Source organism: Chiloscyllium punctatum, chromosome 2 (genome assembly GCF_047496795.1).
Source record: "Chiloscyllium punctatum isolate Juve2018m chromosome 2, sChiPun1.3, whole genome shotgun sequence".
Lineage (NCBI taxonomy): Eukaryota > Metazoa > Chordata > Chondrichthyes > Orectolobiformes > Hemiscylliidae > Chiloscyllium > Chiloscyllium punctatum.
The window spans coordinates 133,161,039-133,188,753 of record NC_092740.1 but is presented as its reverse complement, the minus strand read 5'-3'; the positions used below and the strand labels follow the sequence as shown (position 1 = coordinate 133,188,753).

Here is a 27,715-nt window from a genome sequence, read left to right as displayed (position 1 = left end):
CCTACCATGGATGGATTTAAATCACAACTCCAGCTTGGACCTCTACAGTACTTGTCTAATGACATACCACAGTACCCATATGCCATCATCTCTCCATCTTCAACATTGACCAGTGGCTTTAACTCCAAGTTTTCCTCTGTTTCCCATATCCCTTGATTCTCTGACAGAGCAAACTTCTGTCTATTTCAGTCTGAACTACATTGAATGGCGGAGTACCCACAATCCTTGATAGAGAATTCTAAAGGTAAATAAACCTTTGAGTGAAGAAAATTGTCTTCATCATAGTCATAAACCATCAAACCCTTGTTCTGAGGCTCTGCCCCCATGTTCTAGTTTCCTAGTCAATCAGTGAAAACAATCTTTCTGTGTGTTCTGCAAGACTCTTTAGAATCTTGCACACCTCAGTCACCTCTTTTGTCTGATCTCCATTACCTGTGGGACCAATAGACTGAAGTCTATCATAGAACAACCTTCTCATCTGAGGCATCAATCGAGTGAACTTTCACTGTATTGCCTCTAATGCATGATTAATTGTACTTTTTAAAAATTGTCATTGTTAAATATACAGCTACAAAAGGATTTAATATTCGGAACACTCATAGCTTCGGATTTATTTCCTGAGGAATACAGTCTTTTTTTTTTGCAAAGTAGTTCTGTGTTTGTGAACATTTTATTGCCGCTTAACCTTGTGTAGAGATAAGTATATACTATTCACTGGCAATGATACATTTTGACAGGTCAGGTAAATCTAGTCAGCTTTTTCCATTTATAGTGTTATGACATGGGGTAAACCCCTCTGCTAATCTAAACCCGACACACAGAGAAGCTCACCTCACGCTGTAATCTGTTAAATTTCGAGAGGCAAAGAACTATCCCAGATCTCACAATTTAAAGTAAAAATTAACAATTTTGTTCTTTATTACGTCCAAAGGAGAACATTAAAACAACAAATATTTGCAACTCCTTTCTCTTAAAACTATCTTTTACCTCCCGCTCTACAACACTGGTCTGATAAAAAAAAACCCTGATTAAGATTTACAAACAAAAATCACGTTTCAAAACCAGCAATCTTTGTCAATTTTCCTTTGTCGATTTTCCTCTGTATTTTCCAGGGTGTCTTTTCTTCTGACTTCTGCTGCACAACTCTTCTTATGGAGAGGTACCTTTCAGAGAGCTATTCAGCTAGCAGTCTGCACTTGCTGGTTCTCCCCCTAACTGTTCAAAATGTCCAATTTTATATCCCAAAACACTGGATTATTTCATTGGTATGATGTGATCCCAAACAGCAAAATTCAAATTCGATTGGATTTTGGTATCCAGGGCATAATTTAAACTGATTGGCCAAATTTGAATTTGGTTTTGTTCCATGGCAACGCAACTCCAGCTATTTGTTTCAACCAAATGTTACATTTTTAAATTGTTCAGCACACTCTGTGCTTGCAGTCAGTCCTTGCCAGCTTCCTCTCCCTCTTAAAAAGGCACAGTACACCTACACTTTCATAACAATAGCTACTTCAATTATTTTAAAACATAATGCCATAATTGTTCAAATGGATCAGCACTGTTCATTAGATGTTACACCACCCCAGCGTGTCCCAGTAATTTGTAGTGTGAACCAGACGCAATGCAGAGTTGAAGAGAAGTCAGTGGTTCAATCTTCTTGGTCAACTTTAGTTTTATTGCTTTTGGCTCCTGACAGTAAAATGGTTCCACCTAATGTCTTAGAAACAGTATGCAGCACATAGAAACATAGGAATGACATGCCAATTTGCACAGATTATGACTACCATAAATATCCTCTAAAAACCCATACAACCAAATAAGGCAAGTGAAAATCTGCAAAATAAAGGAAGCAATTTAAGTTTGTCCTGTCTCCTGAAGGATACACTCACACTGATGCACCATCATGACCTTGCTGGTGTTTCAAGAGGTCACTCATGGAATTTGAACCTCAACATCATAGTGTGAGTTCATCACAGGGGAGCATGATATCCCTTGCACATTTTTCAGTTCAGACATCAAAAATGTGAATTTCTCTTGAACTCATTGGCCTTAAGCTGTGCCCCCAACTGGATCATCTAAATCAGGATAACCAAGCTGTAAAGATAGGACTTTCTGTTAGTAACACTAAAACAATTGTCTTTTAATTGGAGCATCAATATTGTACTCTGAAGAAAGAACGTCATTGTCTCTTACTCCACTTTTGTGGAATTGTAAATTTGGATTTTACCCTTCTCATCCTTATTTGCAAAACTCTTCTCTAGATTTACCTCCCTCGTCCTAAAGTCTCGTCAAGCCAGAAGACCTGTAATATCTATAATTCTCCAATTCTGTTCTCTTGACCATCCTTGACATTTCACAATACAACCACCACGCTCGCAACTGCCTAGACTCTAAGCTCGAGAATCTCCTTTTGAAAGCACTCCATTTCTAACCTTCCTATTTCAAGAAGCTGCAAAAAACTTCTCTTTGTCCAAGCTTTTGTAACTTCATATCAAATTTTGCTTCACAAAACTACACTGAAGTCCTTTGGGACAATTTTTAAAAATAAATACCATTTGCTGTTGCTAATAAAATTGGAACCAATTAAACTTAGTAAAAACATAATTAACAGACAGCAACTAAAGCAGTACTCCATTGAATGATTGCCTTTTTTTGATATGGTTAAAAATCTGCTTAGTTTGATTGGTATCTTTCAGTTATTTTGTTCATGCATTGTTTTCCTTTGGCGTCTGTAAGTGCAGCTAGAACCACACTTACAATGTGGTTTGTTTTAATATTGCTTAATATCTAACTACATCAACATGTCAGTCTAAACTCTGAAAAATCACTGGTCAAAATCACCTCTGTATGCTGTAAAGTTGAAATGATTACCAAGTTAAGTTGCAAGTTTATGAAATGCACATTGAATTCTTAGCATGCTTCCAGGATATCATGGTCAAAACCGAAAGTATTAAGAGCATTATTATCAGATAACCTTACAGCTATGGCCAAGACTGAACAAGGCCAAGAAGACTGAACAAACTAATCTGCACTTGCTTGGATGGGTGCAGCTCCAACAACATTCAATAAGCTTCACACTATCCATGACAATGCAGCCCACTTGATTGCCACCACATCCACAAGCATTCACTCCCTCCAGCTCTGATGCATATTAGCAGTGATGTGTACCATCTACAAGATGCACTGCAGAAACTCACCAAAGATCCTCATCCAACTTCTTCCGAACCCCTGACACTACTATGTGGAAGGACAATAGCAAGAAGCTGCAAAAGCTTGGTTAAAGAGATACTTGGGAATACTACCACTGCATATTTCCCTCCAAATTACTCACCACCTTGACTTGATAATACAGAATATCACTCTACTTTCAGTTCCATTGAGACAGAATGCTGGAACTCCCTCCCTAATGGCATTGAGTCTACTGACACCAAATGGATTGCAGCAGTTCAAAGAGGCACTCACCACAACCTTCTCAAGGGCAATTAGCAATTGGCAGTAAATGTGTTGCTCACATTCCTTAAGTGAATAGAGAAAAATTAAAAGCAATGATAATGAATAACACGTTTTAGAAAGTGGCAAACAGTTAAGATTCATTTGTCCTTTTATAGATAAGATGCTGCAGCATCTAGCTTAGTAGGATAACAAAGCAGATTGCATGCATGCACAAATTCCTATGTGTATTACATCTACATTTATAGTATCGTATAAATACAGAATTGGATTCATAGAACACCTCAGCATCTTTTTCCCCAACTAATATGCATTAACAAAAGAGAGGAACTCTGACCAGGAAACAGAGAGAACTTTTTTTTGAAATTGTGCAATCATATTTTTAACATTCTCTGTTTACCTCCTCAGCTTCTGCTTAAATCATCCAGTACCATCAACCACATCCTATCTTGTCTTTTTTCCGACTACCAATCACCCTATGCTAGTCCCTTCCATGTCTCTTCTGTACTTCATCACATCAATTTGAAGATCCTTTCCTTCTTTCTCAGTATTCCTTATCTATTTTATCATGGATGTTACTGGCAAGACCAGCATTTGTTGCTCTGTCAAGATTATTCTTCAGGAGATGGTGGTAAGCTGCCTCTTGAACTACTGCTGTCCATGTGGTGCCAATACATTCCCAGTGCGTGGAAAAGGGATTTCCAGGATTTGATTCGGCCACAGTGAAGGAACAGTGACATGATTTTATGCCAGCTTGGTGTGTGACTTGTGGAGAACTTGTTAGCAATGTCCTTCACTCTGCCATCATTTACAAACTGTGTTTTCTCTTGCTTCAGGCTCTGGTGGAGCCTCTAGCCATCTTGCCAATACTCTCTCACTAAGCACCTCTTACCTGGTTACACTCTCCCTACCTTTGTAAGATTCCTTAAAGTCTACTTTAGGGCTGTAAGTGACAGTGGTCATTAATCTTCCTTCCACGTGTCAACTATAATGTCGGCCCTTGAAATAAGAAGTGACTATCACAAATCATGAATACTGGAGAAGATCAGTTAGGATAGAAAGCCAATTGCGACGAGATTCCATTCTAGATCAGTGATTACATCTTTTTCATTTCAGGAATACATGACTCTCTCAAGAGGATCCTTTTGTTGCTGCTGCCACGGGCTTGTTCGCTGATGACAGGATTGTTTTACAATCTAGAATAATAGATTAACCTTAGAAAGCTGCTTAAGTTGCTGATCAATTAAAAGAAACTGTATTCAGTGGATGTGGATTATTTGGGAACTTGCCCTATTCTCATGTGCATTGTAACAGGCTGAAAGACAGCTTGTTGGGCTTGAGTGGTACACAGATTTTTTTAAAAAGCTTGTAAATTTATAGTCTCTGCTTCTGTAGCCTTTTCCATCTGGCTATCAGAACCCCAACAAACTGAAGCCTAGTAAACAAATATTATCTGATTTCAAGTATTCAGCAAGATAATTTTTCCAACAATGCTTACGCTTGTTCGATGATCCTTGAGATTTGTGTTGTCCTCGTACAAGTCTGCATGTAGAACCATTCCCATTGCAGACTCCACAGTTGTCTTCCTTGGCATTACTTCCAAGTTTATGGTCACAGCCAACAACCTGCCAAAAAGCAGCATTGGGAGGAGAGCATTGGTACAGATTGATATGTTGCATGTGCATTGTAAATTACAATCACATTTACAGGGAAGCATGACATCCAAGCAATGTAGACATCCTAGACATTTTCCTCAATATGGATACAATAATTAACTTTGTGAAGTATAATGCGAGAAAATGGGAAGTTGTCACTTGGCAGAATGAATAGAAAAGTACAGCATTATTTAAGTGGAGAGGGATTGCAGTATGCTACAGTTACAGATAGCATGGGAAGAGCTCTTGTAGTGCAGTGGTAGTGTGCCTACCTCTGAGTCAAAAGATCCAGGTTCAAGTCCCACTTATTCTAAAGCTATGCAATAACAGCTTTGAACAGGTTGATTATGAAAAGTATCTGAAAAAGAACGAACCTGGGTGTGTGTTCTCAAAACATTAGCATGCAGAAAGAGCAGGTAAATCGACAAGCAAATAAATATTAGTATTGATTGCAAGGCAGGGGATTAGTGTCTAAAAGTAGGCAAGTATCCTACAACTAAAAACAGAGCATTTGTGAGATCACACAAAGACTCCTTTGTGTAGTTTTTGTTCACTTTACTGAAGGAGGAACATACTTGTATTGATGGCAGTTCAGAGAAGATTCACTCAGCTGCTTCTTAGGATGAAGGGTTTGTCCCGAGCCAGACTTTAGCAGGCTGAGTCTACATTCAGAGTTTAGAAGAATGCAAGATGATTCTATCAAAACCACAAGATTCTGAGGGGGGCCTGACATGGTAGATACTGAAAAGGATATTTTTCCTTGCGATAGAATCAAGGACTGGTTGGCAGAGTTTTAAAATAATGGGTTTCCTATTTAAGACAGTGACGATAAGGAATTTATTCTCAGAGGGTTGTTGGTGGTTGGAATTCTCTTCCACAGCTAGAAGTGAAGAGATTTGAATTTATTCAAGTCGGAGTCAGATATCTGATCAATAAAAGATCAATGGTTGTGAGGAACAGGCAGGAAAGTGGAGTTAATGCCACATCAGAACAATCCTGATCTAATTGGCTGGCACACCGGGCTTGAGGGGCCAAAGGGAGGTAACAAGAGCTGGATTGGGGCATTCAACCCCATGGAACTTGTACACCATTCAACTTGACCATGGCTAATCTTCTACTTCAACATCATTTTCCTGCACTATCCCTATATTCTTTGAACTCTCTAACATCTGGAAATATATTGCTCTATGTCTTGAACATAATGATTAAACCTCTACAACAGCATCAGGTAAAGAATTCCAGAGATTCACTATCCTCTGAGTCAATCAATTCTGTGCCTAAACATTCTATCCCTTATTCTGAGACTGTGTATCCTAGTTCTACAACTCCAAGACAGGGAAGATATGTTTCCTGCTTTCCCAAATTGAGCCCTGAAAGAATGCTTTATGTTTCAATAAGATCGGCAAAAACATAAGCCTGGTGTCTTCAATTTCTCCTTAACTAACATTCCATTCTGCCAGGAATTAGTCTGATTATTATGTTTCCTTAATAGTTCTGCAAGAGAGTTAGAAGCTACACTAAGCACTATCTAAATGATGTTATAGAAGCATTGTAGCACGAGATCACAGTGTTGACAGACAGACACCTCTGCTGTTATTAGTCTTTGTAATTATGCCTAACTCAATCCAACTTGTCCAGCGTCCCGGAGAATTAATAAACAATTTCATTCATGACCTCTACAGATTAGTAGAGAACTGTAATTACATAGTCATGAAATCAGAGCTCAGGATTGTTGGAATTATTGATGAATTTTTGTCAGAACTATTATGTCCAATGAAGATTTAACTTTGGAGAAAGTTATTCAAATTGTGTTAGAAACCAGGAAGACTCTCACACAAATACTGAGAAGAAGAGTAGAACAGGAGAAGATCAAACCTATTCAATTTACAAAGGTGTAAGCATTCTACAGATACATTTGCAAAGCCAATACAGTATCTTCTGTTTGGCCTATTCCAAGAGTTAATGTTAGTGCTTTGAAACAATAAAGACGACACAAGCACAAGCAGTACTGAGCTGTGAAAAAAGAAATGCTATATCTATAAAGCTATATGTCAGCTCAAGAGTATGAGTGGAATTAGAATAAGTTGAGGACAGAAAAAAGACAAATGCTTTCTTGTGCAAAGAGGTTAATGCAATAGAACATCCACATTTAAAAGATATATCTTCATTAGAAATAAATCTTCATTCAAAAAGATACCAGAGGCATGTTTGGGGGTAATTCATGCTCTAATCAATTTGAATGGGACAATTTGTGTACATTAATAGACATCCTGTTAATTTTAAACTTGATATACATGCATGTACCACTGCCTCAACAGATCAAATACCACAGCTGAAGAATCAAAAGTTACAATCTTTGGAGAGACTACATGATTAAAGTGGAACAGCTCTCAAGAGCAACTGTATGCCACAACTTACAAATGGAATACAAATGACTGAAAATGGTCACAATAATTTGCAAGCAATAGTTCTCACATTTGAGACTGTGCATATCTTGACCTCAAAATACTTAAGGTGGCAGAAGGAGTTCAATTTATTGCAGGAGAAGAATTGGTTGATAAACAACCACTATCAGTCAGTCAGTGAAGGAATAGTAGGTAGAAGATATTACTGGGGGTTCTTAGCCATGGCAGAACCAAAACAGAAATGATCTAATGAGATTACCATTGCTGGCATCAGAATTGTTTCACAATTTACTTTAGCTCACTTAAGGATTTTTAAATTCTTTAGCTAGCAAATCACTTTCTAGCTCAAATTGACACAATTGATTTGACTTTGATACTGGAAATGAGCTGACCAAGTCAGAATTCAGTTCTTTGCCTTCTGAAGTAGAATTTCACTCCCAAACTGAGCAAAATCTTCTTTACAGTTTAATGTTGGGTCCCAGTCCTGGCAACGGATTTCCCATAGTCCAGCCTATTGGCATTTAGAATTAGGCCCGCAAAACATTTTTTAAAAAACTTTCATTATGGCTGGCACAGGGCCAGAAGAACAGAGTTTTCCCCCTCTGTTGCACAAGAAAAGCTTGAAACTCTCTGCCACTAGCTGATCCCTTCCCACCCTCAAACGCAGAGGTTCCACAGGATAGCCCATGGCTAATATTGAGTCCTGATAGCTGTCAGATGGAAGTATGGAAGTGGGTGGGACAGAACCACTAAGCCAGGTAGTTTTCCTTATGCTGCTGCAAAGTGCCTTAGTCCATGAGTTCAAATCCCACTTTAGATACTAGAGCACAAACGTCAAGATCAACACTCCAGTTAGATACTGAGGGAATGCTGCATTGTTGGAGTTATTGTCATTCAGATGAGACTTCAAGCTGAGACTAATGAATAATACACAATTCAATCTATCAGTCCCAATTTACTAGCACTACACTGATCTCCATTTCACAAACCCTTCAATTTAAATTCTTGCTTTTGCCTTTAATTTCATCCATAACATTGCTCCTCCCAATCTCTGTCATACCATCAGAACCTTAACCTCTTTGCTTCTATTCTTTCAACCCGCCACACCTTTATTCACCAGTTTTCCACCATCTGGGATTCTCTCCCTTCATTAAAGGCATTCTTCAAAATGCAATTTGTCACCCCTCATTTTCCTTTGTCATTATTTGATGAGTACCATGTTGAATCAAAATGCCTCAAGATTTTTTCCACATCAAAGATAGGTTAATTGTTACTTAATTCCAGATATTAATTCATGTTAAAATACCAATATTTAATGAAATTTACTTTAACTTGTTATACAGTGTCCCACTTTGCTAGTTTAATGGGTTGTTACTTTCAGGAGAGGGTAGGAGAAAAAGGATGAGATTTGGAATAAATGGACCAGTGGAATACATGGTAATGTGACATTAAAGGTAAACACCATTAGACTGAAAAATTGAATTATTCAATAAAGATCTCAATTAAATAGTAACTTAAATCACTGACTATTATTAGATTAGATTGAATTTAAAGATTTCAATGTTTTATTTAAAATAAAGAGGAAGGGAAATTACAGAGAAAACAGTGTTAGTACCAACAACTTCTATTAAAAGAAACTTTAGAATACATGGGTATATTCTTAACTTCATACTTTAGGAATGACTAATATTCAAATATTCCTCTATAGTAAGTGTATGTTAATAATATCAAATTGCAGGTGAATGACTAGGTGGGGAAGGGTCAGTAGTGGAATGCCACAGGGATCAATGCTGGGGCCACAATTAATTACAATTTAGATTAATGATAATTGAGTGATGGAAGTGAATGTATGATAACAAAGGTTATAGATGACAAAGGTGGAAAGGTAGGTGGTGAGGATAACAAAGAGTCTGCAGAAGGATTTAGACAGGTTAAATGACAGGTAAGTACTTGGTTGATGGATAATCATATAGGAAAATATGTGTTATTCACTTTGGCAAGAAGAATCAAAAAGCTGTATTATTTGAGAAAGATTGCAGAAAGCCACAGCACAAGGAGGATTTGGGTTCTTATGCATAAATCATTGAAAGCAAGCATCCAAACCCAGCAGGCAATATGGGAAGGTAAATGGAATATTAGCTTTTATTTCAAAGGGGATTTGATGTAAAAATAGGGAAGTCTTGCTGAAACTACATGAGGTACCCATCAGACCACATCTAGAATGATCTGAATAGTTTTGCTCCTTAGCTAAAAGGAAAGGTATACTGGTATCCCAGACAGTCCAGAGAAAGTTCACTAGATTGACTCCAAGTGCAGAAGGACTGTCTTGAGGAGAGGTTGAGTCGGGGCCTCTATTCACTACAGTTTAGAAGAATGAGAGGTGACTTTATTGGAACATACAAAAGGTTCTTGAGGTACTGGATAGGGTTGATGCAGGAAAGTTGTTTTCCCTTGTGGGAGATTCTAGGACTAAAGGGAATAATCTCAGAGGAAGGAGTGACCCATTTAAGTCAGAGATGAGGAAGAATTTCTTTGCTCAGAGGACAGTGAATCTGTGGAATTCTTTACTGCAGAGGGTTAAAAGTATAAGTATATTCAAGGCTAAGATAGACATGTTCTTAATCAGTAAAGAGATCAAGGGTTATAGGAAAAAGGCAGGAAAATGGAGTGGATAATGATGATTGAATAGTGAAGACGACTTGCTGGACTGAATCGCCTACTTTGCCCCCACGTCTTATAGTCTTAAAAAGACAAAACTAACTAATAGATTTTACAGCATATTATTAAATAATAAAGACAATTGTTCATCATATCCCTTTTCTTCCAGTGTAGGCTCTAATTACTTACTTGGCAGTTTCCACTAATGCACATGTGCAAAGTCTCTGTGTAACATCGTGTGCCATCGAGCACTTTAGGTGCCAGTTCCACAACTAATGCTGTCCCTTTCGCCAAACACTTCAGTGCACAGGGTCTGTCAGGGTCATTGTAAATAGGTAGCCATTCATAGTATTGTCCTTGGTACTTGACATCATTGTGAGCAGAGCATTGCTGAGCACGGAAGTCACCAGCTTCTGGAGGGCATTCCTCGATGGAAATGGAAAAGACAAGTAAAAAGCACTGACTTGCATAAAGTTATGAAATTTGAATTCACTGAAAAGTGATCAATTGATGGAAACTAGGAAAAGAATGTTTCTGAATGCATTGACTTAATCACTTAACTGAACATTCAGGTGCATGTAATTGTAAATTAGATTAACTTGACAGAATTCACAAGTGTAATTGAACACTTTGCATTTACAAATAATTGGTGAAGGGAATAAATTGAGAGTGAATACATTTATAACTGACTGTATAATGATCAACCATTATTAGTAGAGTGATCAAAATAGTAAAATTAGAATTTGACTTATTTTCTGATTATTTTCACACGACTAAAGTGCCACGTCTTTAGAGATTTGTAATTTCTGCACAAAGTATCAGATTTTGCTGAAGTGGACAAATGACCTCTCACAATACCTCAAGTGGAAACATATTAAAGTCACTGCAGATAGTTGGTTGTCGTGTGATGCTCATTCAAAAATATGCAAGTAGTCCCAAGTTCAAAACTTGTAGAAACCCAATGTGACTTCATTGTTGTCTGAGTCGCAGGTTAAGGTTGACTGTGGTCCTATAATGTACATGCTTGTGTATGTTGCCTAACACAAAAAAAACCTAGTTCAGTACTGGCCAGGTTTAACTGGTGAGATTATACTTTTAAGCTGTTACCAACACTGATTATTTTGTTAATGATTTTGCACTATTTCCAGCCACAGAAAACAGCAAGAAATTATCTTTCATTTCCAACCTAAGGACGAATCAGTTAATACTTGATGTGTGTTGACAATGTTTCCCACTGTTCACACTGGGGTTGGAGGCTTTATAACCATAATATTTATCCATTCGTGGCCAATTTATTCAATCAACAGCGGCTGTTGGTTCAAAAATCTGGAAAATCTTGACATCAGTGCCAACCAGTAAAAGTAACATGATCTGCTATAACATTACAGTGAATATTCTCAGGAATAATTCAGCAAAGAAATGATCAATGCCTCACAGATAGGGCTGACAGGAAGCATAGCTGATCTAATTCCAGCAAGTACCTAGCCATGATTACAAACATGAAAGAATTACAATTATTGTAGACTAAATTTATCATAAATTCCATGGTATTCCAGGTGTAAATCTCACTCAAATTGAAGAATCAAACTTACACATCTGTACTAATGATTATAGAGACAAAAAATACTCAATTCAAAGTATCCCTACAGTGCAAGAAACAGGTCATTCAGCCCATCAAATCCACACCAACCCTTGAAAGGGCACCCCATCCAGACCCACCCCTGTAACCCTGCATTTCCCATGGCTAATCCACCTAGCCTGCACATCCCTGGATAGTATGGGCAATTTCCAATGGCCAATTCACCTACCTTACTCATCTTTGGACTGTGGGAGGAAATTGGAGCACCCAAAGGAAACCCGCACAGAGATGGAGAGAATGTGCAAACACCACAGTCACCTGAGGTTGGAATCAAACCCAGGTCCCTGGTGCTTTGAGGCAGCAGCGCTAACCACTGAGCCACTGTGCTGGCCCATATTGGGTAAATATGTCATTTGTACACGTCAAATTACATAGGCATTAACATTTCATTTTACAATTCCAATTTTAAAGCAATTTCATAATGCTGTATAATGGCATAATGTTGCATTTAATTTTGCAACAATTCCATAAAATGGTCAATATAATTTCCAGCAAGATTAAGTTTTACAATTGCATGATTGGGTCTTGGCAACAATCATAAATCCTGATAAAGTAAACACCTTAAACTCTAAATTTTAGTTGCCACGTCTCTTTGGCATTTGGAAATAATTATTTTAATATAAACTATTATACTAAATTCAATACCACTGTCACTGTTTGAATCCTGCCAGTGTCAGGCACTGATTAACTCGATGTAGAAAGATTTTCTGTGCTCAGGCTATGGAAATACTACAAAATCAGAAGTAAGCACTAACTCAGGAATTTTTAAAATATAATTCAGAACTTGCATCTGGACTTAATGTATATCAGTGAGTCTTGGTTGCCTTACAGCTATTTATATTTAAAGGGGTGGTGTCTCTACATTGGGGAGTTTTCAGGAAGGTTGAGTCTCTAAAACAAACCGCTTTGAATATCCAAGGTTTTGGTTACTATGGTCACCAAGGGGAAAAGGCTGCATTCCAGAACACGCTACGCAAACTAGTGCAGTAAAGCATGTGTAACTTTATATGGAGAAAATCATTTTAGGATGGCCCTCAATAGATCAGTGGGTAATTGTGATGCCCAGACGTTTGGACCTGATTTGTGATAGGTTAGCTGATCCCAGCTGTTGAGGCAGTGAACATGCAACAATTGGTCTCATAGGCTATGGAGTACAAAAAGGAAAATCATCTGGGATTTCCACTCCAGCTTTTGAGCTGGAAAATATGGATTTATAAACATCAAGCAAGAGTGTACTGCCTGCCTATATTGGCCCCCATGATTGAAAATTCATTGACTTTCATTATCCAGCCTGGCATAAGAAGAATGACCATTTGGACAAAAGACTTCCCAATGGATTTACCCTCAAAAGATGAGAGCAAAAATGTGGCATAACAAAACATTCCAGCAGCAGAGAAGCCAACAATATCAGTATTTTAACAACTGCACCATCATTCTCCTTGGGAATAAACAAATGTGAGCAAAGGCTTCTTTGGAATTAAGCAACCCCAGACAATGCAGATTTGATGGAAAATTGGAAACAAATTAACTCTATCAGGCAGATTCTAATTGACTATCTGAATCTAGGAGATCTACATTATGTCAAGGATGTCCGAGCTAAGGATCATTGGACAGTTTTCACTCATAAGAAGAGTATACAAATAGAAGAAGGGTATCAATCTCTTAAACTTGTTCCACCATTCAGTGAGATCATTGCTGATATGTATCTTATCTCCATTCAGCTGCCATGATTGAATATCCCATCATATGCTTCTTTAGCTAAAAGCTACCAACCACAGACATAACATTATTAATGAGGTGAAATGTACATTTTGTGCAGGAATTGATGCTTCACTTTTACTACCTCTTGCATTAAGAAGCATTTAATTTGTCTTTCAGTTGCTAGTTTTAATTTTAAGAAAATATTGCCTTGTCTTGGGCTTCCAAGTGGAAACATTTTATCTAAATAAATTCTATCAATTCCTTTCAAATGCCCAACAATTATAAATCATAAAACCAAGACAATTATGTTCTACATGTGCTTTCATTATTCATTTGCTTGTTGGTGCTAGTTGAATGATCTGGACTCAGAACTTCATAAAAAGATAATTTGTTGAACGTAACTAAAAGAAGACACAATGTTGAAGCCTTTCATGTAGTATCCACTAGGACTAGGAAGTAAGAAACCAGAATTAACAAAAAATAACATATCATATGAGACCAGGATACTGATTTGTTAGGCCGACATTGGCAAACTGATGTAACAGGAAGCAAGAATCAATCTTAGCAATTCAACTCTCATTAGTTAAGGTGGTTCCACAGAATGCAAGGATTAGCAGTCTCTATGACTGACTTTCCAATGAAAAATGTGTAAGTGGGACCTGAACACTCACTTTCACTCAACAGCCCTGAAAATGTCTAACCAATTTGTTCAACAATATTATGACACACCTCTGGAACAGGTTTGACTTGAAATAAAACCACCTGTCTCAGAGGTAGGGACATTACCAAAGGGTCACAATATCCATTTTGGAATTTTCAAGATATTTCAAAACCAGTTTGCTCAGAGATGTTAATACACATCTTTAGAGCAGGTGCAACTTGAACCCAAGCCTCCTGGCCCAGAGATACCAACAATACCTCTGTGCCACAAGAGCCCTTCTTGAAATTTTCAACCTATTTTCCAATCTACCTGCTCAGAGATATTACAAACCCCTGGAGCAGGTGGGACTGGAACCCAGGTCTCCCAGACCTCTGATAGGGACACTAATACTGTACCACAACAGCCCTTTCAGAATCGTTCCACATTTGATCATATTGAGAGGAGGTGATGGCCTCATTGTATTGTCACTGGACTCTTAAGCCAGCGACCCAGGTAATGTTCTGAGGACCCAGGTTCAAATTCTACTGCACCAGATGGTGGAATTAAGAGTCTAATGACGACTATGAATCCATTGTTGATTGTTAGAAAAACCCATCTGGTTCACTAACATCCTTCAGGGAAGGAAATCTGCCATCCTTACATGGTCTGGCCTACATATGACTCCAGACCCACAGAAATATAGTTGATTGTCAACTGCCTTCAGGGTAATTAGTGATGGGCAGTAAATGCAATGCCCTTATCCTATGAATGATTTTTAAAAATTGAATCTGTTTATTATTGATGCTTTCTCTGTTTAACTGGTTCAGTGTAATGCAGACTCAGAAAAGTACAGAGGAACCTCCATTTTCCAAAGGACACGTGCGGCCGTATTTTGTTCGGTTAATCAAATTCCGGATAATCGAATGACAGATGACAATTTAGCCGAGCATCGGAACCTTGCGATCTTGCTGGATAATCCGATATTTGGATAATCAAATGCTGGATAATCGAGGTTCTTCTGTATGTAAATTATACAAGGTACTATAATATAGAGCTTCTGAAAGTTTGCAGACATTTTGTGATTACAGAAATATTTTAAAACTCTTATAAATCAATGTCCTCCACAAAAAAATTTGGGGTGCATAAGCCCTGGATTGCACTGAGATTTTTAAAAATACAAAACAATGCAATGAACATAGCACCAGTGTGCCACATTACTGGGTTTTTGAGGTGGAAAGATTTCATTGAGGGTTGGGGTATTGCCACTCAGGTCAAATGAAAGCCAGTGCCGACCAAGTCTGATTAACTTTGTTGGACAGCAAGTGGTATCTCGCATGAGTCCATCCGGCCAGCTAAATAGCTGCTCCAATGTGGGATAAATGTATTTCCTTTTTGGGAAGAGCAAACTCTGACCTGTGTGCATCTCTCAGTTGTTATGATTTGAGTTAAAGAGCAATAAGCAAGTAGCTGGCCACAAAATTCCTATGTTGTATTTCTCACTATTCAGAACCATGCAATATCCAATACACACATTTCACAACTGTTGTAACTAAATGAAAACAAAAATATCCAAAGCACCATTGTTTAAAGACAAATTAAGGATGTATTAAATCGGGAGTTCTTTTCATTGTTTTAATAGTTTTACAAATTGTGATGTAGAAACCATATTTATTTTGTAAAACGCATATCCCTTCCAAAGTATGTAATAGATTCCAATTGTATATTTTCCACAAACTCTGACTGGTGCCTGATGCATAGATGGTTTATTTTTAAATTAATATCCATTTTGTTAATGGACCCAGATTGCCATGTCACAGCATCACTTTGGTATCTCTATGGTTAGAAACTGATTCAAAACCAGCGACATCAACATTCACTCATGTGTAGACAGCTTAAAGGGAAAATTTGCAGATTCCAGGGTTTCTGTGGGTTATTGTTTATAGTGTTATAATTGCAGCTGAAACAGGTGATTTGGGATGGAAAAGCAGAATTCTCAATTTAATGTTTGATACCACAGAAGAAAATGAAAGCCATAGTTTGTGACAGGCTTCCTGTAGTCAGTCCACAACAATTCTACAAATCTAACCCCAAGAACTGATATATGCTCCAAGTGAAGATATGCGCAGCTTATGCAGGAATGGTGCCAGCAGCAAAAGATATTGAGTCTAAAGATGGCAAGAAACAGATGTCTCAGCATATCGAAGAACCATTTCCACTACATTCGGTTTTCCAACATAAACTGTCCATTAGGAAACTTAGGAGTTTCCAAAATACAGATCTCTTTATCATATGCACAGATGAAATTTTCCTAAAATGCCTTGATATTAATATTACAAAATGAAATGACAGTGTGTTATATTGTAGTTCAGTTTTTAGAACTCATTAACCATTAATGTTTTAACAGACTAAGGGTTAAAGTCAGCATCACCACCTCAGTAAAATGAGATTATGGCGGTGATCCTTTTCTTAACAGATCTATGCTTCAGTACTCATGACAAAGTACAAAATAATTGAAAATCTTCAAGATCTTACAGCTGTGAAAACCTTGGCAATAAACAGCCTCATACGTAGTTTTATGATAGGGGAAAACAGTCAGTCATATTGAGTTGTAGCACAACACAGGTTTACTGTTACCTGCACTCCAAGTTACTCAGCAACAAAAACAAACACCTGGTATGAATTCGAGCAGTGAACAGGCTCCAGCAATACATTCCAAGACAGCTTTTCTCGAAGACCCAGAGTTACAGATTTTTAACGTTTTGAGGCTTGATCCCCGAGCAAGCATAAAGCCAGCACAAATAAATAATTTTTTGATACATATTGCATCATGAATTTGGTATGCAAGGGAGACAAGGGAATAATTTCAGCTCCCAGCAGCCTGTATGAAGAGGAAGTTTTATTCTTATGGAAATGATCGCCACTAGCTGTTCCTTCCATGCTCAAATAAAACCTTGCCTAGCATCCTAACATTATTAACAACTGCGATTCAATGTAGTCACTTATAGAACTTTAATCATCTTTAATCAAAATCTGAGCATAGGCTCCCTGATCCCGATCCTCAGTTCTATGTTAACGTTCTGGCTGTACACACACATTAGATCCCAGTTCAGGTTATGTTTGGCCTTGGATCTCCATTTCCTGAAATTTCTGAAACTATTATTGGCTTTTTTATTGAGTATATTTTCCAACAGCTGGCCTCTAAAAAGCAAAACGTACATATAGAAGAATTAAAAAACAACAGCACAAAAGGAGACTATTTAGGTCCTTCCATCAGCTGACAAGTAACCATCCAATTGAATCCCACTTTCCATCCCTTGCTCCATAGCCTTCCAGGTTATAACTCCTCGAGGAAATATCTAAGTACTTTTTAAATATTGAGGACTCCTGCTTCTACCCATCCTTTCAGTGAGGCAGTGGGATCCAGACCTTTAAAGTGAAAGGATTTCCTCTAACACTTACCATAAATCTCTGGAAGGCTGACAGATAGATCATTTTAATTAACCTGTTTAGACATGTTATGTATGACACAGCTCTGGAGCAGGTGAGGCTTGAACCCAACTCTTCTGACTTGTGGAAAGGGACACTAACACTGCAACCCAAGATCTCGAGGGTTACAGATATCTTGAATGTGATTACAGACTTCAGTACAAATTTACAGAGTCCTGCTATTGGAAATTAACCCCAGTGATTTGTTCCCCTAACGTGTGAAATCTTCAAAATGTGTAGCTGGAATAAACACATCTAGCTTGAGCCAGATCAGAAGCAAGTGAGCAGGATGATCTGATTTTCATTCTGGTGATTGAGGATGGGGTTAGGGCATTGGGTGGTGGGGGTTGGGTAGTGAGGGGAGGAGGAGGTGGAGCTTCACAGAAGTCAGATCTATCGCCCCGGAAACAGTGCAGAGGCAGCACCTAGAGGTACTGAAGCAGTAAATAAAAATCCTAATTCAGCTCCAGCAGTTAAATTAAAAATAAATCTCTAGCACTCATACCCTCACACATTTCCAATACACCATCCATGCCACCTCACCCAAGGCCCTCATATCCTCTGTGCAAATCTATGGACCCTGTACCAGCCTCCATAGCACTTTACAGCTCCTATGCTAACTCACTGCCATGTCTCACCAATCCATTTTCCCTTTGTCCTTGCACTATTGATGTAAACTCTCACAATAGCGCAAACGGACAGACTTCAAGGGTCATGCGGAGATGAAATAAAGATTTAAGTGTCCAAAAGCACACTCATTCAATGAAATACATTTAAATTCTTTCATTTCATTCATGTAATTGATCCATTATATGTAAAAATAACATAAGAATGGTAGGACCCAGAGAAGTACTGAAGATCAGAAGGATCTTGTTGTGCAAGCCCCTCATAATTTTATATATCTCAGGTGGCCCACTTTGTATACAGAGGGCACTTCTGTCCCCACCTCTTTTCTTCTCTCCCACAACACCAATAGGATTTCAGTTTCCACCCCACCAGTATCTGCATCCAAAGCACCATCAGCTGCAATTTCCGCTTCCTCATATGAGATGGCACCACCAGACAATATTGCCCTCCTCTCCCTTGTTAGCATTTGACAGGGACATTCCCTCTGGGACACCCTGGTCTACCCCTCCTCCATTTCCAACAACTCTCCACACTCCTATGGCACCTTCCACTCAATTTCAGAAGATGTAAAACTTGCCCGTTTATATTCTTCCTCCTTACTATCCAAGGCCCCAGTCACACCTTCTAGATGAAACAGCGATTTACCTGCACTTCATTCAACCTAGTCGATTGCATTCACTGCTAAAATGTGGTCTTCTCAACCTTGAGGAGACAAAGTGTAGATTGGTTGACCACTTTGCAGAACACTTACATTCTATCTGCAAAAATGACTCTGAGCTTCCAGTTGCCTGCCACTTAATTCCCAAGGCTAATGCAAACTGAAAAAACAGCATTTCATCTACTTGGGGACCCTGCATTTTCAGGACTCAATACTAAGTTTAATAATTTGAAAGCCTGAAACCGTCCTTCCACGTCCTTTACCCATGCTCACACCCCAGGCTCTGACATGTCATGGACTGCTTTCAGCATAGCCAATTCTTTTATACTGACTCATTGCCTCCGTTATCAGTTCCTTTCCTTCTATGTCTTACTATCAGCCATCCCTTTGTCAGTCTAACTTTCTTTTTCTCTCTCTCCACCTATCCACACTTTCCTTTTCCTCCCCATGCCCAGTCATCAGCATAAAATACCACCTTTTCCTAGCTACTATCAGTTCAGAAGAAGGGTCACTCAACTCAAAACATTAACTTTGCATTCTCTTACAGATACTGCCAGATCCAAATTTCTCCAGCAGTTTCTGTTTTTGTTTCAGATCTTCAGCACCCAGAGTTCATTATTTTATTATTATGTCATAGAAAGTGCTCTTTTCAGTTTCTTTCTACTATGTTAATGCAATAATCAAGGCATCATCATGGCAACTGTGGGTGTGTTCTCAGCCCCAGATCTGACACAATAGAGCCTCCCTTCCATCCTCTTCCTCTAACCTAAATAAGAGTCCACAGACTTGCAGCAGGGAAGAGCAGGAGCATTGATCAGGGGGCCTGCAGGGAAGGTGAGTCACCACTTTAAGGTTTCAAAAAAACTTACCTCAACTGGCAGAACCCTCCATTTCTGTTCAAGCAGCAAAAAGAGTGGGAGCTCTAACTAATAAGGACTCTCATGTGTTGTTAAGGTAAGGCTTTTCAATTTATATTTCTTGTGTATCATTTGATTCATTAAAGCATTAATTGGTTAATTGAATAAGACCGCAGCAGAGAAGTACTAGAAATTGTTTAATATATAAATTGTAAAAGTTAATTAAGTAAGTAGTTACGGCTGGACAGGTGATGTGCTGTAGCTGTATGATTTGGGAGCTGGCTGATCCCATTGTGAACAGCAGTGACCACATCTGCAGCAAGTGTTGGTTGCTGGAAGAACTCCGGATCAGAATTGATGATCTGGAATCTGAGCTTCAAAATCTGCGGCACATCCAGAAGGGGGAGAGTTACCTGGACGCTTTGTTTCAGGAGGCAGTCACACACAGTAGATTAAGTAATTCAAATTCAGTAAGTGTTCAGGGACAACAAAATGTGACTGTAAGTGAGGCAGGTAGGGGGATTCTGAGTTCAGGAGTGGAGGAGCCTTAGCCCTTGACCTTGTCCAACAGGTATGAGATTGTTGCTCCCTGTACGTATGAGGAAAAGGGCTATGGACAAGATGAGCCAGCTGACCACGGCACCATAGTGCAGAAGGCCATTCAACAGGGGGGAGCAAAAGGACAAGTAGTTGTTATAGACGACTCTATAATTAAGGGGACAGATGGTATCCTATGTAAGCTGGATCAGTAGTCCCACACAGTGTGTTGCCAGGGTGCAGGACATTTCTGACTGACTTGATAGGATATTGGAGTGGGAGGGGGAGGATCCAGTTGTTGTGGTCCATGTTGGGACTAACAACATAGGCAAAGCTAGGGTGGAGAACATGTTTGGGGATTATTAAGCACTAGGAAGGAAATTGAAGTACAGGTCCTCAAGGGTCATAATTTTCGGATTACTGCCCGAGCCACATGCCAATTGGCATAGGGGTAAGAAAGTTAGAGATGAAGTAAACACGTGGCTAAGGGATTGGTGTGGGAAAGAGGGATTCCATTTAATGGGGCATTGGCATAAGTTTTGGAAAAGGGGGGATCTGCACCATTGGGATGGTCTCCACCTGAACCGATCTGGAACCAGTGTTCTGGCAAAAAGGATAAATAGGGTGGTCATCAGGACTTTAAATTTCTGAGTTGGGGGAAGGGAAAGCAAAAGAGATGGCGAGTATGGAGTTAAAATGAAAGATATGCAGCAAGATAGCATGTGTGCAGGTGGGTTTAAATTCGAGGCTGACTAGGAATGTAGCAAAAAGGAAGGATAACTTAGGACATCTTATGATTTCCAATATCTCTAATATTAATAAGAAAGTTAGCATTAAGGCACTTTACATGAATGCTCGTAGTATTCATAACAAAGCAGATGAATTAATGGCATAAATTATCATGAATGATTATGATGTGGGTAGGGATCACAGAGACATGGTTGCAGGGAATTCAGGACTGGCAGTTAAATATCCAAGGATTTACAACTGATCAAAAAGACAAAGAGGTGAGCAGAGGGGTGAGCTACTGGCATGAATTGAGGATTGGCTGTCTGACAGAAGTCAGTTAAGTGACAAGTGGTTTCCCACAGTGTTCAGTGTTGGGGCCGCAGCTGTTTACTTTATATATTAATGATCTGGACGATGGGACTGGGGGCATTCTGGCAAAGTTTGCCGATGATACGAAGTTAGGTGGACAGGCAGGTAGGACTGAGGAGGTGGGGAGCCTGCAGAAAGATTTAGACAGTTTAGGAGAGTGGTCCAAGAAATGGCTGATGAAATTCAGTGTGAGCAAATGCGAGGTCTTGCACTTTGGAAAAATGAATACAGGCATGAACTATTTTCTAAACGGTGAGAAAATGCATAAAGCTGAAGTCCAAAGAGATCTGGGAGCACTAGTCCAGGATTCTCTAAAGGTTATCTTGCAGGTTGAGTCCATGGCTAAGAAAGCAAATGTAATATTGTCACTTATCTCAAGAGGTTTGGAATATAAAAGCTGCAATGTGCTCTGAGATTTTGTAAAGCTCAAGTTAGATCCCATTTAGAATACTGTGTCCAATTTTGGGCTCCACACCTCAGGAAGGACATACTGGCACTGGAGCATGTCCAGTGGAGATTCACACAGGATGATCCCTGGAATGGTAGGCCTAACATTTGATGAACGGCTGAGGATCCTGGGATTGTATTCATTAGAGTTTAGAAGGTTGAGGGGAGATCTAATAGAAACTTATAAGATAATCCATGGCTTAGAAACAGTGGATGCTGGGAAGTTGTTTCCGTCAAACAGGCATACTAGGACCCGTGGGTACACCCTTAGAATTAAAGGGGGGCAATTTAGAATGGAAATGAGGAGACATTTCTTCAGCCAGCCTGTGGAATTCATTACCATAGAATACAGTAGAGGCCAGGTCATTAAATGTCTTCAAGGCAGAGATTGAGAAATTCTTGATCTTGCAAGGAATTAAGGGCTACAGGGAGAGTGCCGGTAAGAAATGCCCATCAGCCATGATTAAATGGCAGAGTGGACTCAATGGGCCAAATGGCCTTACGTCCACTCCGATCTTTTATGGTCTTATGGTCTTAACTCAACAGGACATTCAAAACCAGTAAACTACCACCCAGAAGACCAAGGGCAGCAGATGTATGAGAATATCACTACCTACAAATTCTACTCCAAATCAAACATCATCTTGACTTGGAAATATATTTCCCTTCCTTCACCGACGCTGGGTCAAAATCTTGGACTTAAGCTCTTAAGGAGAGGAGCACATCTATAACATATGGACGGAACATCTTACAACATTCACATCAGTGAGCAGTGCAGCAAATAATTTCCTAGACTGTCAGCTCACAGTGAGTGTAAACAATTGGTCTCGTGTTCTCTATACTGTGTTTCAATGTGTTATTGAGTAAACGTAGAGAAAGGTCTATACGATGAAATAATTTAATATTTGCTGCATTTTCCCACCATTGGTATTAAATAATTTCTCCTTGAAGTGTAAGGAGACGCTAAGGACACTCACCTGTCACAACATTCTTTTCCTGACACTTTCAATTCGAGGAGAATTCAACTTCCCTCAGCTTAAAGAATGCAGTTTGTGCAAATATACTACTGACCCTGTTCCTTACTGCAATGCCCTTGCCAATCATACAATCACAGTCCAAGAGTGGAGCAAGGAAGAAGGGGTGTGGAGAAAGGGCAGAGATCAGAAATAAAAATGCAAACTGGAAGATTCATAGGTTGCTTCCTATTGTGAAAATTTCCAGTGAGACCACAGCAGCGACTGTTTGTTTATAAGAAGTACAGGAAGTGGGTATTCCTAACTTCAAACCAATTCATCAGAAAAGAAACAAGCAACAAAAGTTTTCTTGTTCCTGAGATGAAGGTATGAGTGTCATTTATTGCACATTTCTAGTTTCCCTGAAGACATTGAGGATCTACTCTTGAGCATGGGACAAGAGCCACATGTAGGCTGAACCACAGCTCATTAGGGAAGCATTCATGAACAAGCTGCTTTCGTGCACATCTACATTCTGGGGAAGTTCAGAAGTGATTCTCTTTCATTGGATTTACTTTCATAAGTAGCTATGGGGGAGACTGAACCCACAATCTCAGGATCACTTGTTTGCAGCATTAACACACTCCTTTTATAATAATCTCCAGGAGGCAGTGACTTTGAGTAATAATCGCACCAGCTATCTATTGGGAAGTTTATTCCAGTGCAATTCAGCACTGTCGGAAAAAAGGAGAGAGAAAATTGTTCAGGAGCTGGGGTCACTTTGAAACTAAAGAATACAAGTGTTGGACTGAAGCTTGACAAATCTTAGAATTGCTCGCAAACACTCTGTACACAGTAACAACAGGAGGACAGAGTGTCACAGTATGTTTCTTTCACTTCAACAAATGCTCACTTCTGAAATTCTAACATTTGATGGCAAAGATAACCAGGAACATAGCAATAAAACAGTCACCATGGAAATTAAAGGCTGAACTGCAAGACACGCGGACACTGCATCATTAACTATATTCTTCCAGATTCCATTTAGTAGCCTGGTAAGGAAGGAATAGATCATCTAATGTTTGAATGAGGAAAGGCAGTTTCCTGAATTATCAAGCAAATGCACAGCACAATCAAACAAACAGCAGCATTAAGTAAAGGCAATCCAGGATCAACAATCTTTCACATCTGGTGAAAATTCGGATGCAATCCCAGCTGTCATGCATAAATAATTACGTCAGTATCAATGCATACCGAAAGGTCACAGAACACACAAAAAGATGCAAGAGATTCCAGTGGCCATGCCTGGAGATTCCCACAGGAAACCTGCATGCTCATAAGAATTAGGGAAAACATTTAGAGCCCGGCTACAGCATTAAAACAATGAAACCTGACTTGCTCTTTTAAAAGCATTAACTTCAAAAGCTTATTTCCATGATTTTTGTGGTGAGGAGATTTTTCACACAAACAGTCAGGTGAAAGGGCAGTTTCTTTTGAATTTACAATCAAGTTTAATTGCAAATATTATTCTATTAAAAACCTATTTCAGTGTGTGGTTCAAATTTCAAACATCAAGATGGAATTTTGCCTCAGTGACAAGGGGTCAGATTTTTATTCTGTGGAAATGAATGGGCTTCATGTTGGTTAAAATCTTGCTTGGAATATGAAAGTCTCTGTGAATAATTTTATATTTATTGTAATTATTTCACTCATTAGTGGTCAGAAGAGTCAAATGAAGTTTCAACACAGTACAATGCTGAGATTTTTTATTTCTTTTAAGGCATTTTGGGGTTTTGTTTTAAACTTGAACCTCTAATGAATACATTAATTGAAAATGCAGGATTTCAGTAATATACAGAATCTGGATAAGATGGAGTTGTTCTCCTTGAAGCATGGAAGGCTAAGGGAAGATGTAATGGAGGTGTTCAGAATTATTAACTGTTCTGATAGAGTAAATAAGGAGCAATTGGCAGAGAGTTTGCAATCTCAAAACACAGACTTAAGAAGATTTGCAAAATAACCCGAGGGAGAAAGTAGGTACTATTGCCTTGATCTGGAATGTGCTCTGTCAAATGGAGCTGGAAACAGACCCCAAAGTAAATGCCAAGAGGGAATTAAACACATGAAGGGAAATTTTACAGGACTATGGAGAAAGAGAAGGGGAGGGAATGATCACAATCGGGTAACTCTTTCAAAGAGCTGGCACAGCCACAATGGGGCAGATGGTCTCCACCTAGAGTGCAATTGTGGTTGGTGAACGTAAATCCAAAATTAATGTCAAACATATTGAACCTCAAATTACAACGTGTATATTTTTAAAGATGTGTATCAGCCAAAAAGTTGTAAATTTAAAGTTTTTCCTCTTATTTGTGTGTTCAACTTCGATGGCTATCTGGTTATGCTGCGTGTGGAGCAATGGAATGCCGCACCTGCAGAATCTCATGGAAATGTCAAAGAGAGGAACTTAAAAGGGAGAAACACAAGGGTTGACCATTCCCTATGGCATAAAACCAAATCCTAAGGGTTAGGTCCAAAATTTCAGGCACGGTTGTGTTTTACCCTTCCCAAACATACAAAAGAGGTTGCTTAAAAAAAATTACAATCCCAGGCAAGTTTGCGTTACTGGCATGATGTGTTAGTATGGACTGGTGCGCTATGAAGGTCTCCGCTTGAGGACACAGCCATTACAAACCCCAGTGCTACAAGGAGAAAGAAAAACAATCTGTCTCGCTCAGACTGCTGGAAGGCAGGCTAGCCTGTGAAGTCACCATTTACTTTTCATTGAACCCAGAGACTGATTTGTATATCTTTTTTAACTATTAATTTTTAACTGTAATCTGTATTTGTTTATGTGTTCTATTTTATTATCTTTTCTCATGATTAATAGCTAATAAATTCATCCTTTTACACAAGAAAGCTTGATTAATTTGGCTCTTTTTAAAGCATAAATATAGTTTGACTGAAAAAAAGGTGTCCATGGGAGAACAAATTCTTTCTAAACAAAAATCAACCTTGTTGTGACTGAGAGATGGGTTGCATTATAGAAGGAAGGATTTACCCCTCCTCACCCAGATGGATAACCAGTTGGAGTATACCATTTAGAATCATAACATGTCGGAGATGCTCACCTGGGGTCTGACTGTTAACATTAAATTATAAAGAAGTGTATCAAACATTTATAAAGTGGTACCAACAGCTTTCCAAGCCTGTAGGAATGAATCCAAATATTATTTATTTAACAATCATTGAAAATAAGCATTGAAAATTAATGTTAGCCTCATCCAAAGCTCCAGAAGTCTCTCTAGTTAAAAAAAGACACAACTAACCATGTGTTATTATCAATCACTTTATTGATTTCCTTATGTCACTTAGCATTGCTGTGAAAGAAGATACTTTATAATGCACATAACCCTTCCCTCATTTGAATTGCTAGAAATGAAAAGATATCTGAAATATTATATTTCTATGATGCAATATTTTATTGGATGATATATATTTTCATTTTTTCTTATTTTTGAGATAGAGTTTGGAAGTGCACTTTGAGTAAAACAAGTATTCACTGCAGACTCTGCTCTGTGAAATCATTGATTGAAAACAAGTGACTAGTGTGAATTTTTCCTAATTTGTTCTGCTCATTTTCAGCGCAGTCAGATAGAATAGCAACTTTAGTGCCTGTCTATCTCCCTGCTAAAACCTGGCGAGAGCCATGATTGACAGTAGCCCCAGAACCCTTGTGGATAGCAGAAGCTAAAGGTTGCATGTAACTATACAAAGCTGGTCACTGTGTTTTTCATTATGGTGCAGTTCACCCGAGGGGAAAAATACCTAAAAAAAATTTGTTGATTTCAAAGTCAAAGACTTACCACACTGCTACAAGTCCTGTACCGTATATTTAGCCCTTCACAGTTCCTGTTGGAAAAACAAAAGACATCAATTAAATGCAACAGGATGGGGAAATAATACTGTGACCTACCAAAATGATTACTGCACATTAAACGCTGGATACTGGGGTACATTTGAGTAAACATCTTTAACCCATTTCATAATAATTTTTTTCATCTAATCTATCCTGCTTTTCAGATTGCAAAGTGTGGTTCCTGATTCCACATCAACATCAACAGAGTTTATTAGTGTCATCAATGAAGGGTCAATAAGACAGAGACCTGGGCAATACTAGCTACAGTATATTGAAGGCTTTAGAAGGATTTTTGAGTTTTCTTTTTCAGGTAAACACTTCCTAATTCCAGATTGTCATGATAATGGTAAGTATGGACTATCAACTTTCAACTTTCATCATTTGAATTTAATGCCCAGGACCTTAATGGGTTAAAATGGTTTTAGAAAACATGGACCTGAAAGGACTGCAATGTTTACCTGGCCACATATTGAGGCAGGTTCAAGAAAACAAAGTGGAATGTACAAAGTTGCCCGAACTGAAATTACCCTTTTTTCTAAAGACATAATATATCTAGTGTTAATTAATACATGCATTAGAAATTGCACATATTGGACGTGGCAGTGCTGCCTGCAAACATCCAGCTTGGAAAGGCAATGGAGCCAGATTCAGGATTCCACAAATGAACATATTTTAGTAGTTGCTTTAATAGAGCAGCAGAGAAGGGAAGAAATATGGATTGATAAGAACAAGTACTGGAAGCCTCTCCGTCTCTCGGTGAATTAGAATTAGAATCCCTACAGTCTGGAAACAGGCCCTTCAGCCCAATGAGTCCACACTGACCCTCTTAAGAGTAACCCACCCAGACCTACTCTCTTACCCTATATTTACCCCTGACTAATGCACCTAGCTCACACATCCCTGAACACTATGGGCAATTTAACACAGCCAGTTCACCTAACTTGCATATCCTTGGATTGTGGGAGGAAACCGGAGCACCCAGAGG

The 27,715-nt window shown here is 38.8% G+C and overlaps 1 protein-coding gene across 2 annotated transcripts in view; it reads right to left on the bottom strand.

Annotated features, from left to right (window-relative positions):
• Positions 1-27,715, bottom strand: part of LOC140489990 (ADAMTS-like protein 1) — a 557,511-nt gene that overhangs the window by 198,648 nt on the left and 331,148 nt on the right. For both annotated transcript variants that reach the window (XM_072589066.1, XM_072589067.1), the window contains 3 exons: positions 26,678-26,723; positions 10,361-10,597; positions 4,952-5,078 (listed from right to left, as the gene is read on the bottom strand). In XM_072589066.1, the coding sequence (XP_072445167.1) occupies positions 4,952-5,078; positions 10,361-10,597; positions 26,678-26,723 (410 nt within the window). The remainder of the gene's footprint in view (positions 1-4,951; positions 5,079-10,360; positions 10,598-26,677; positions 26,724-27,715) is intronic.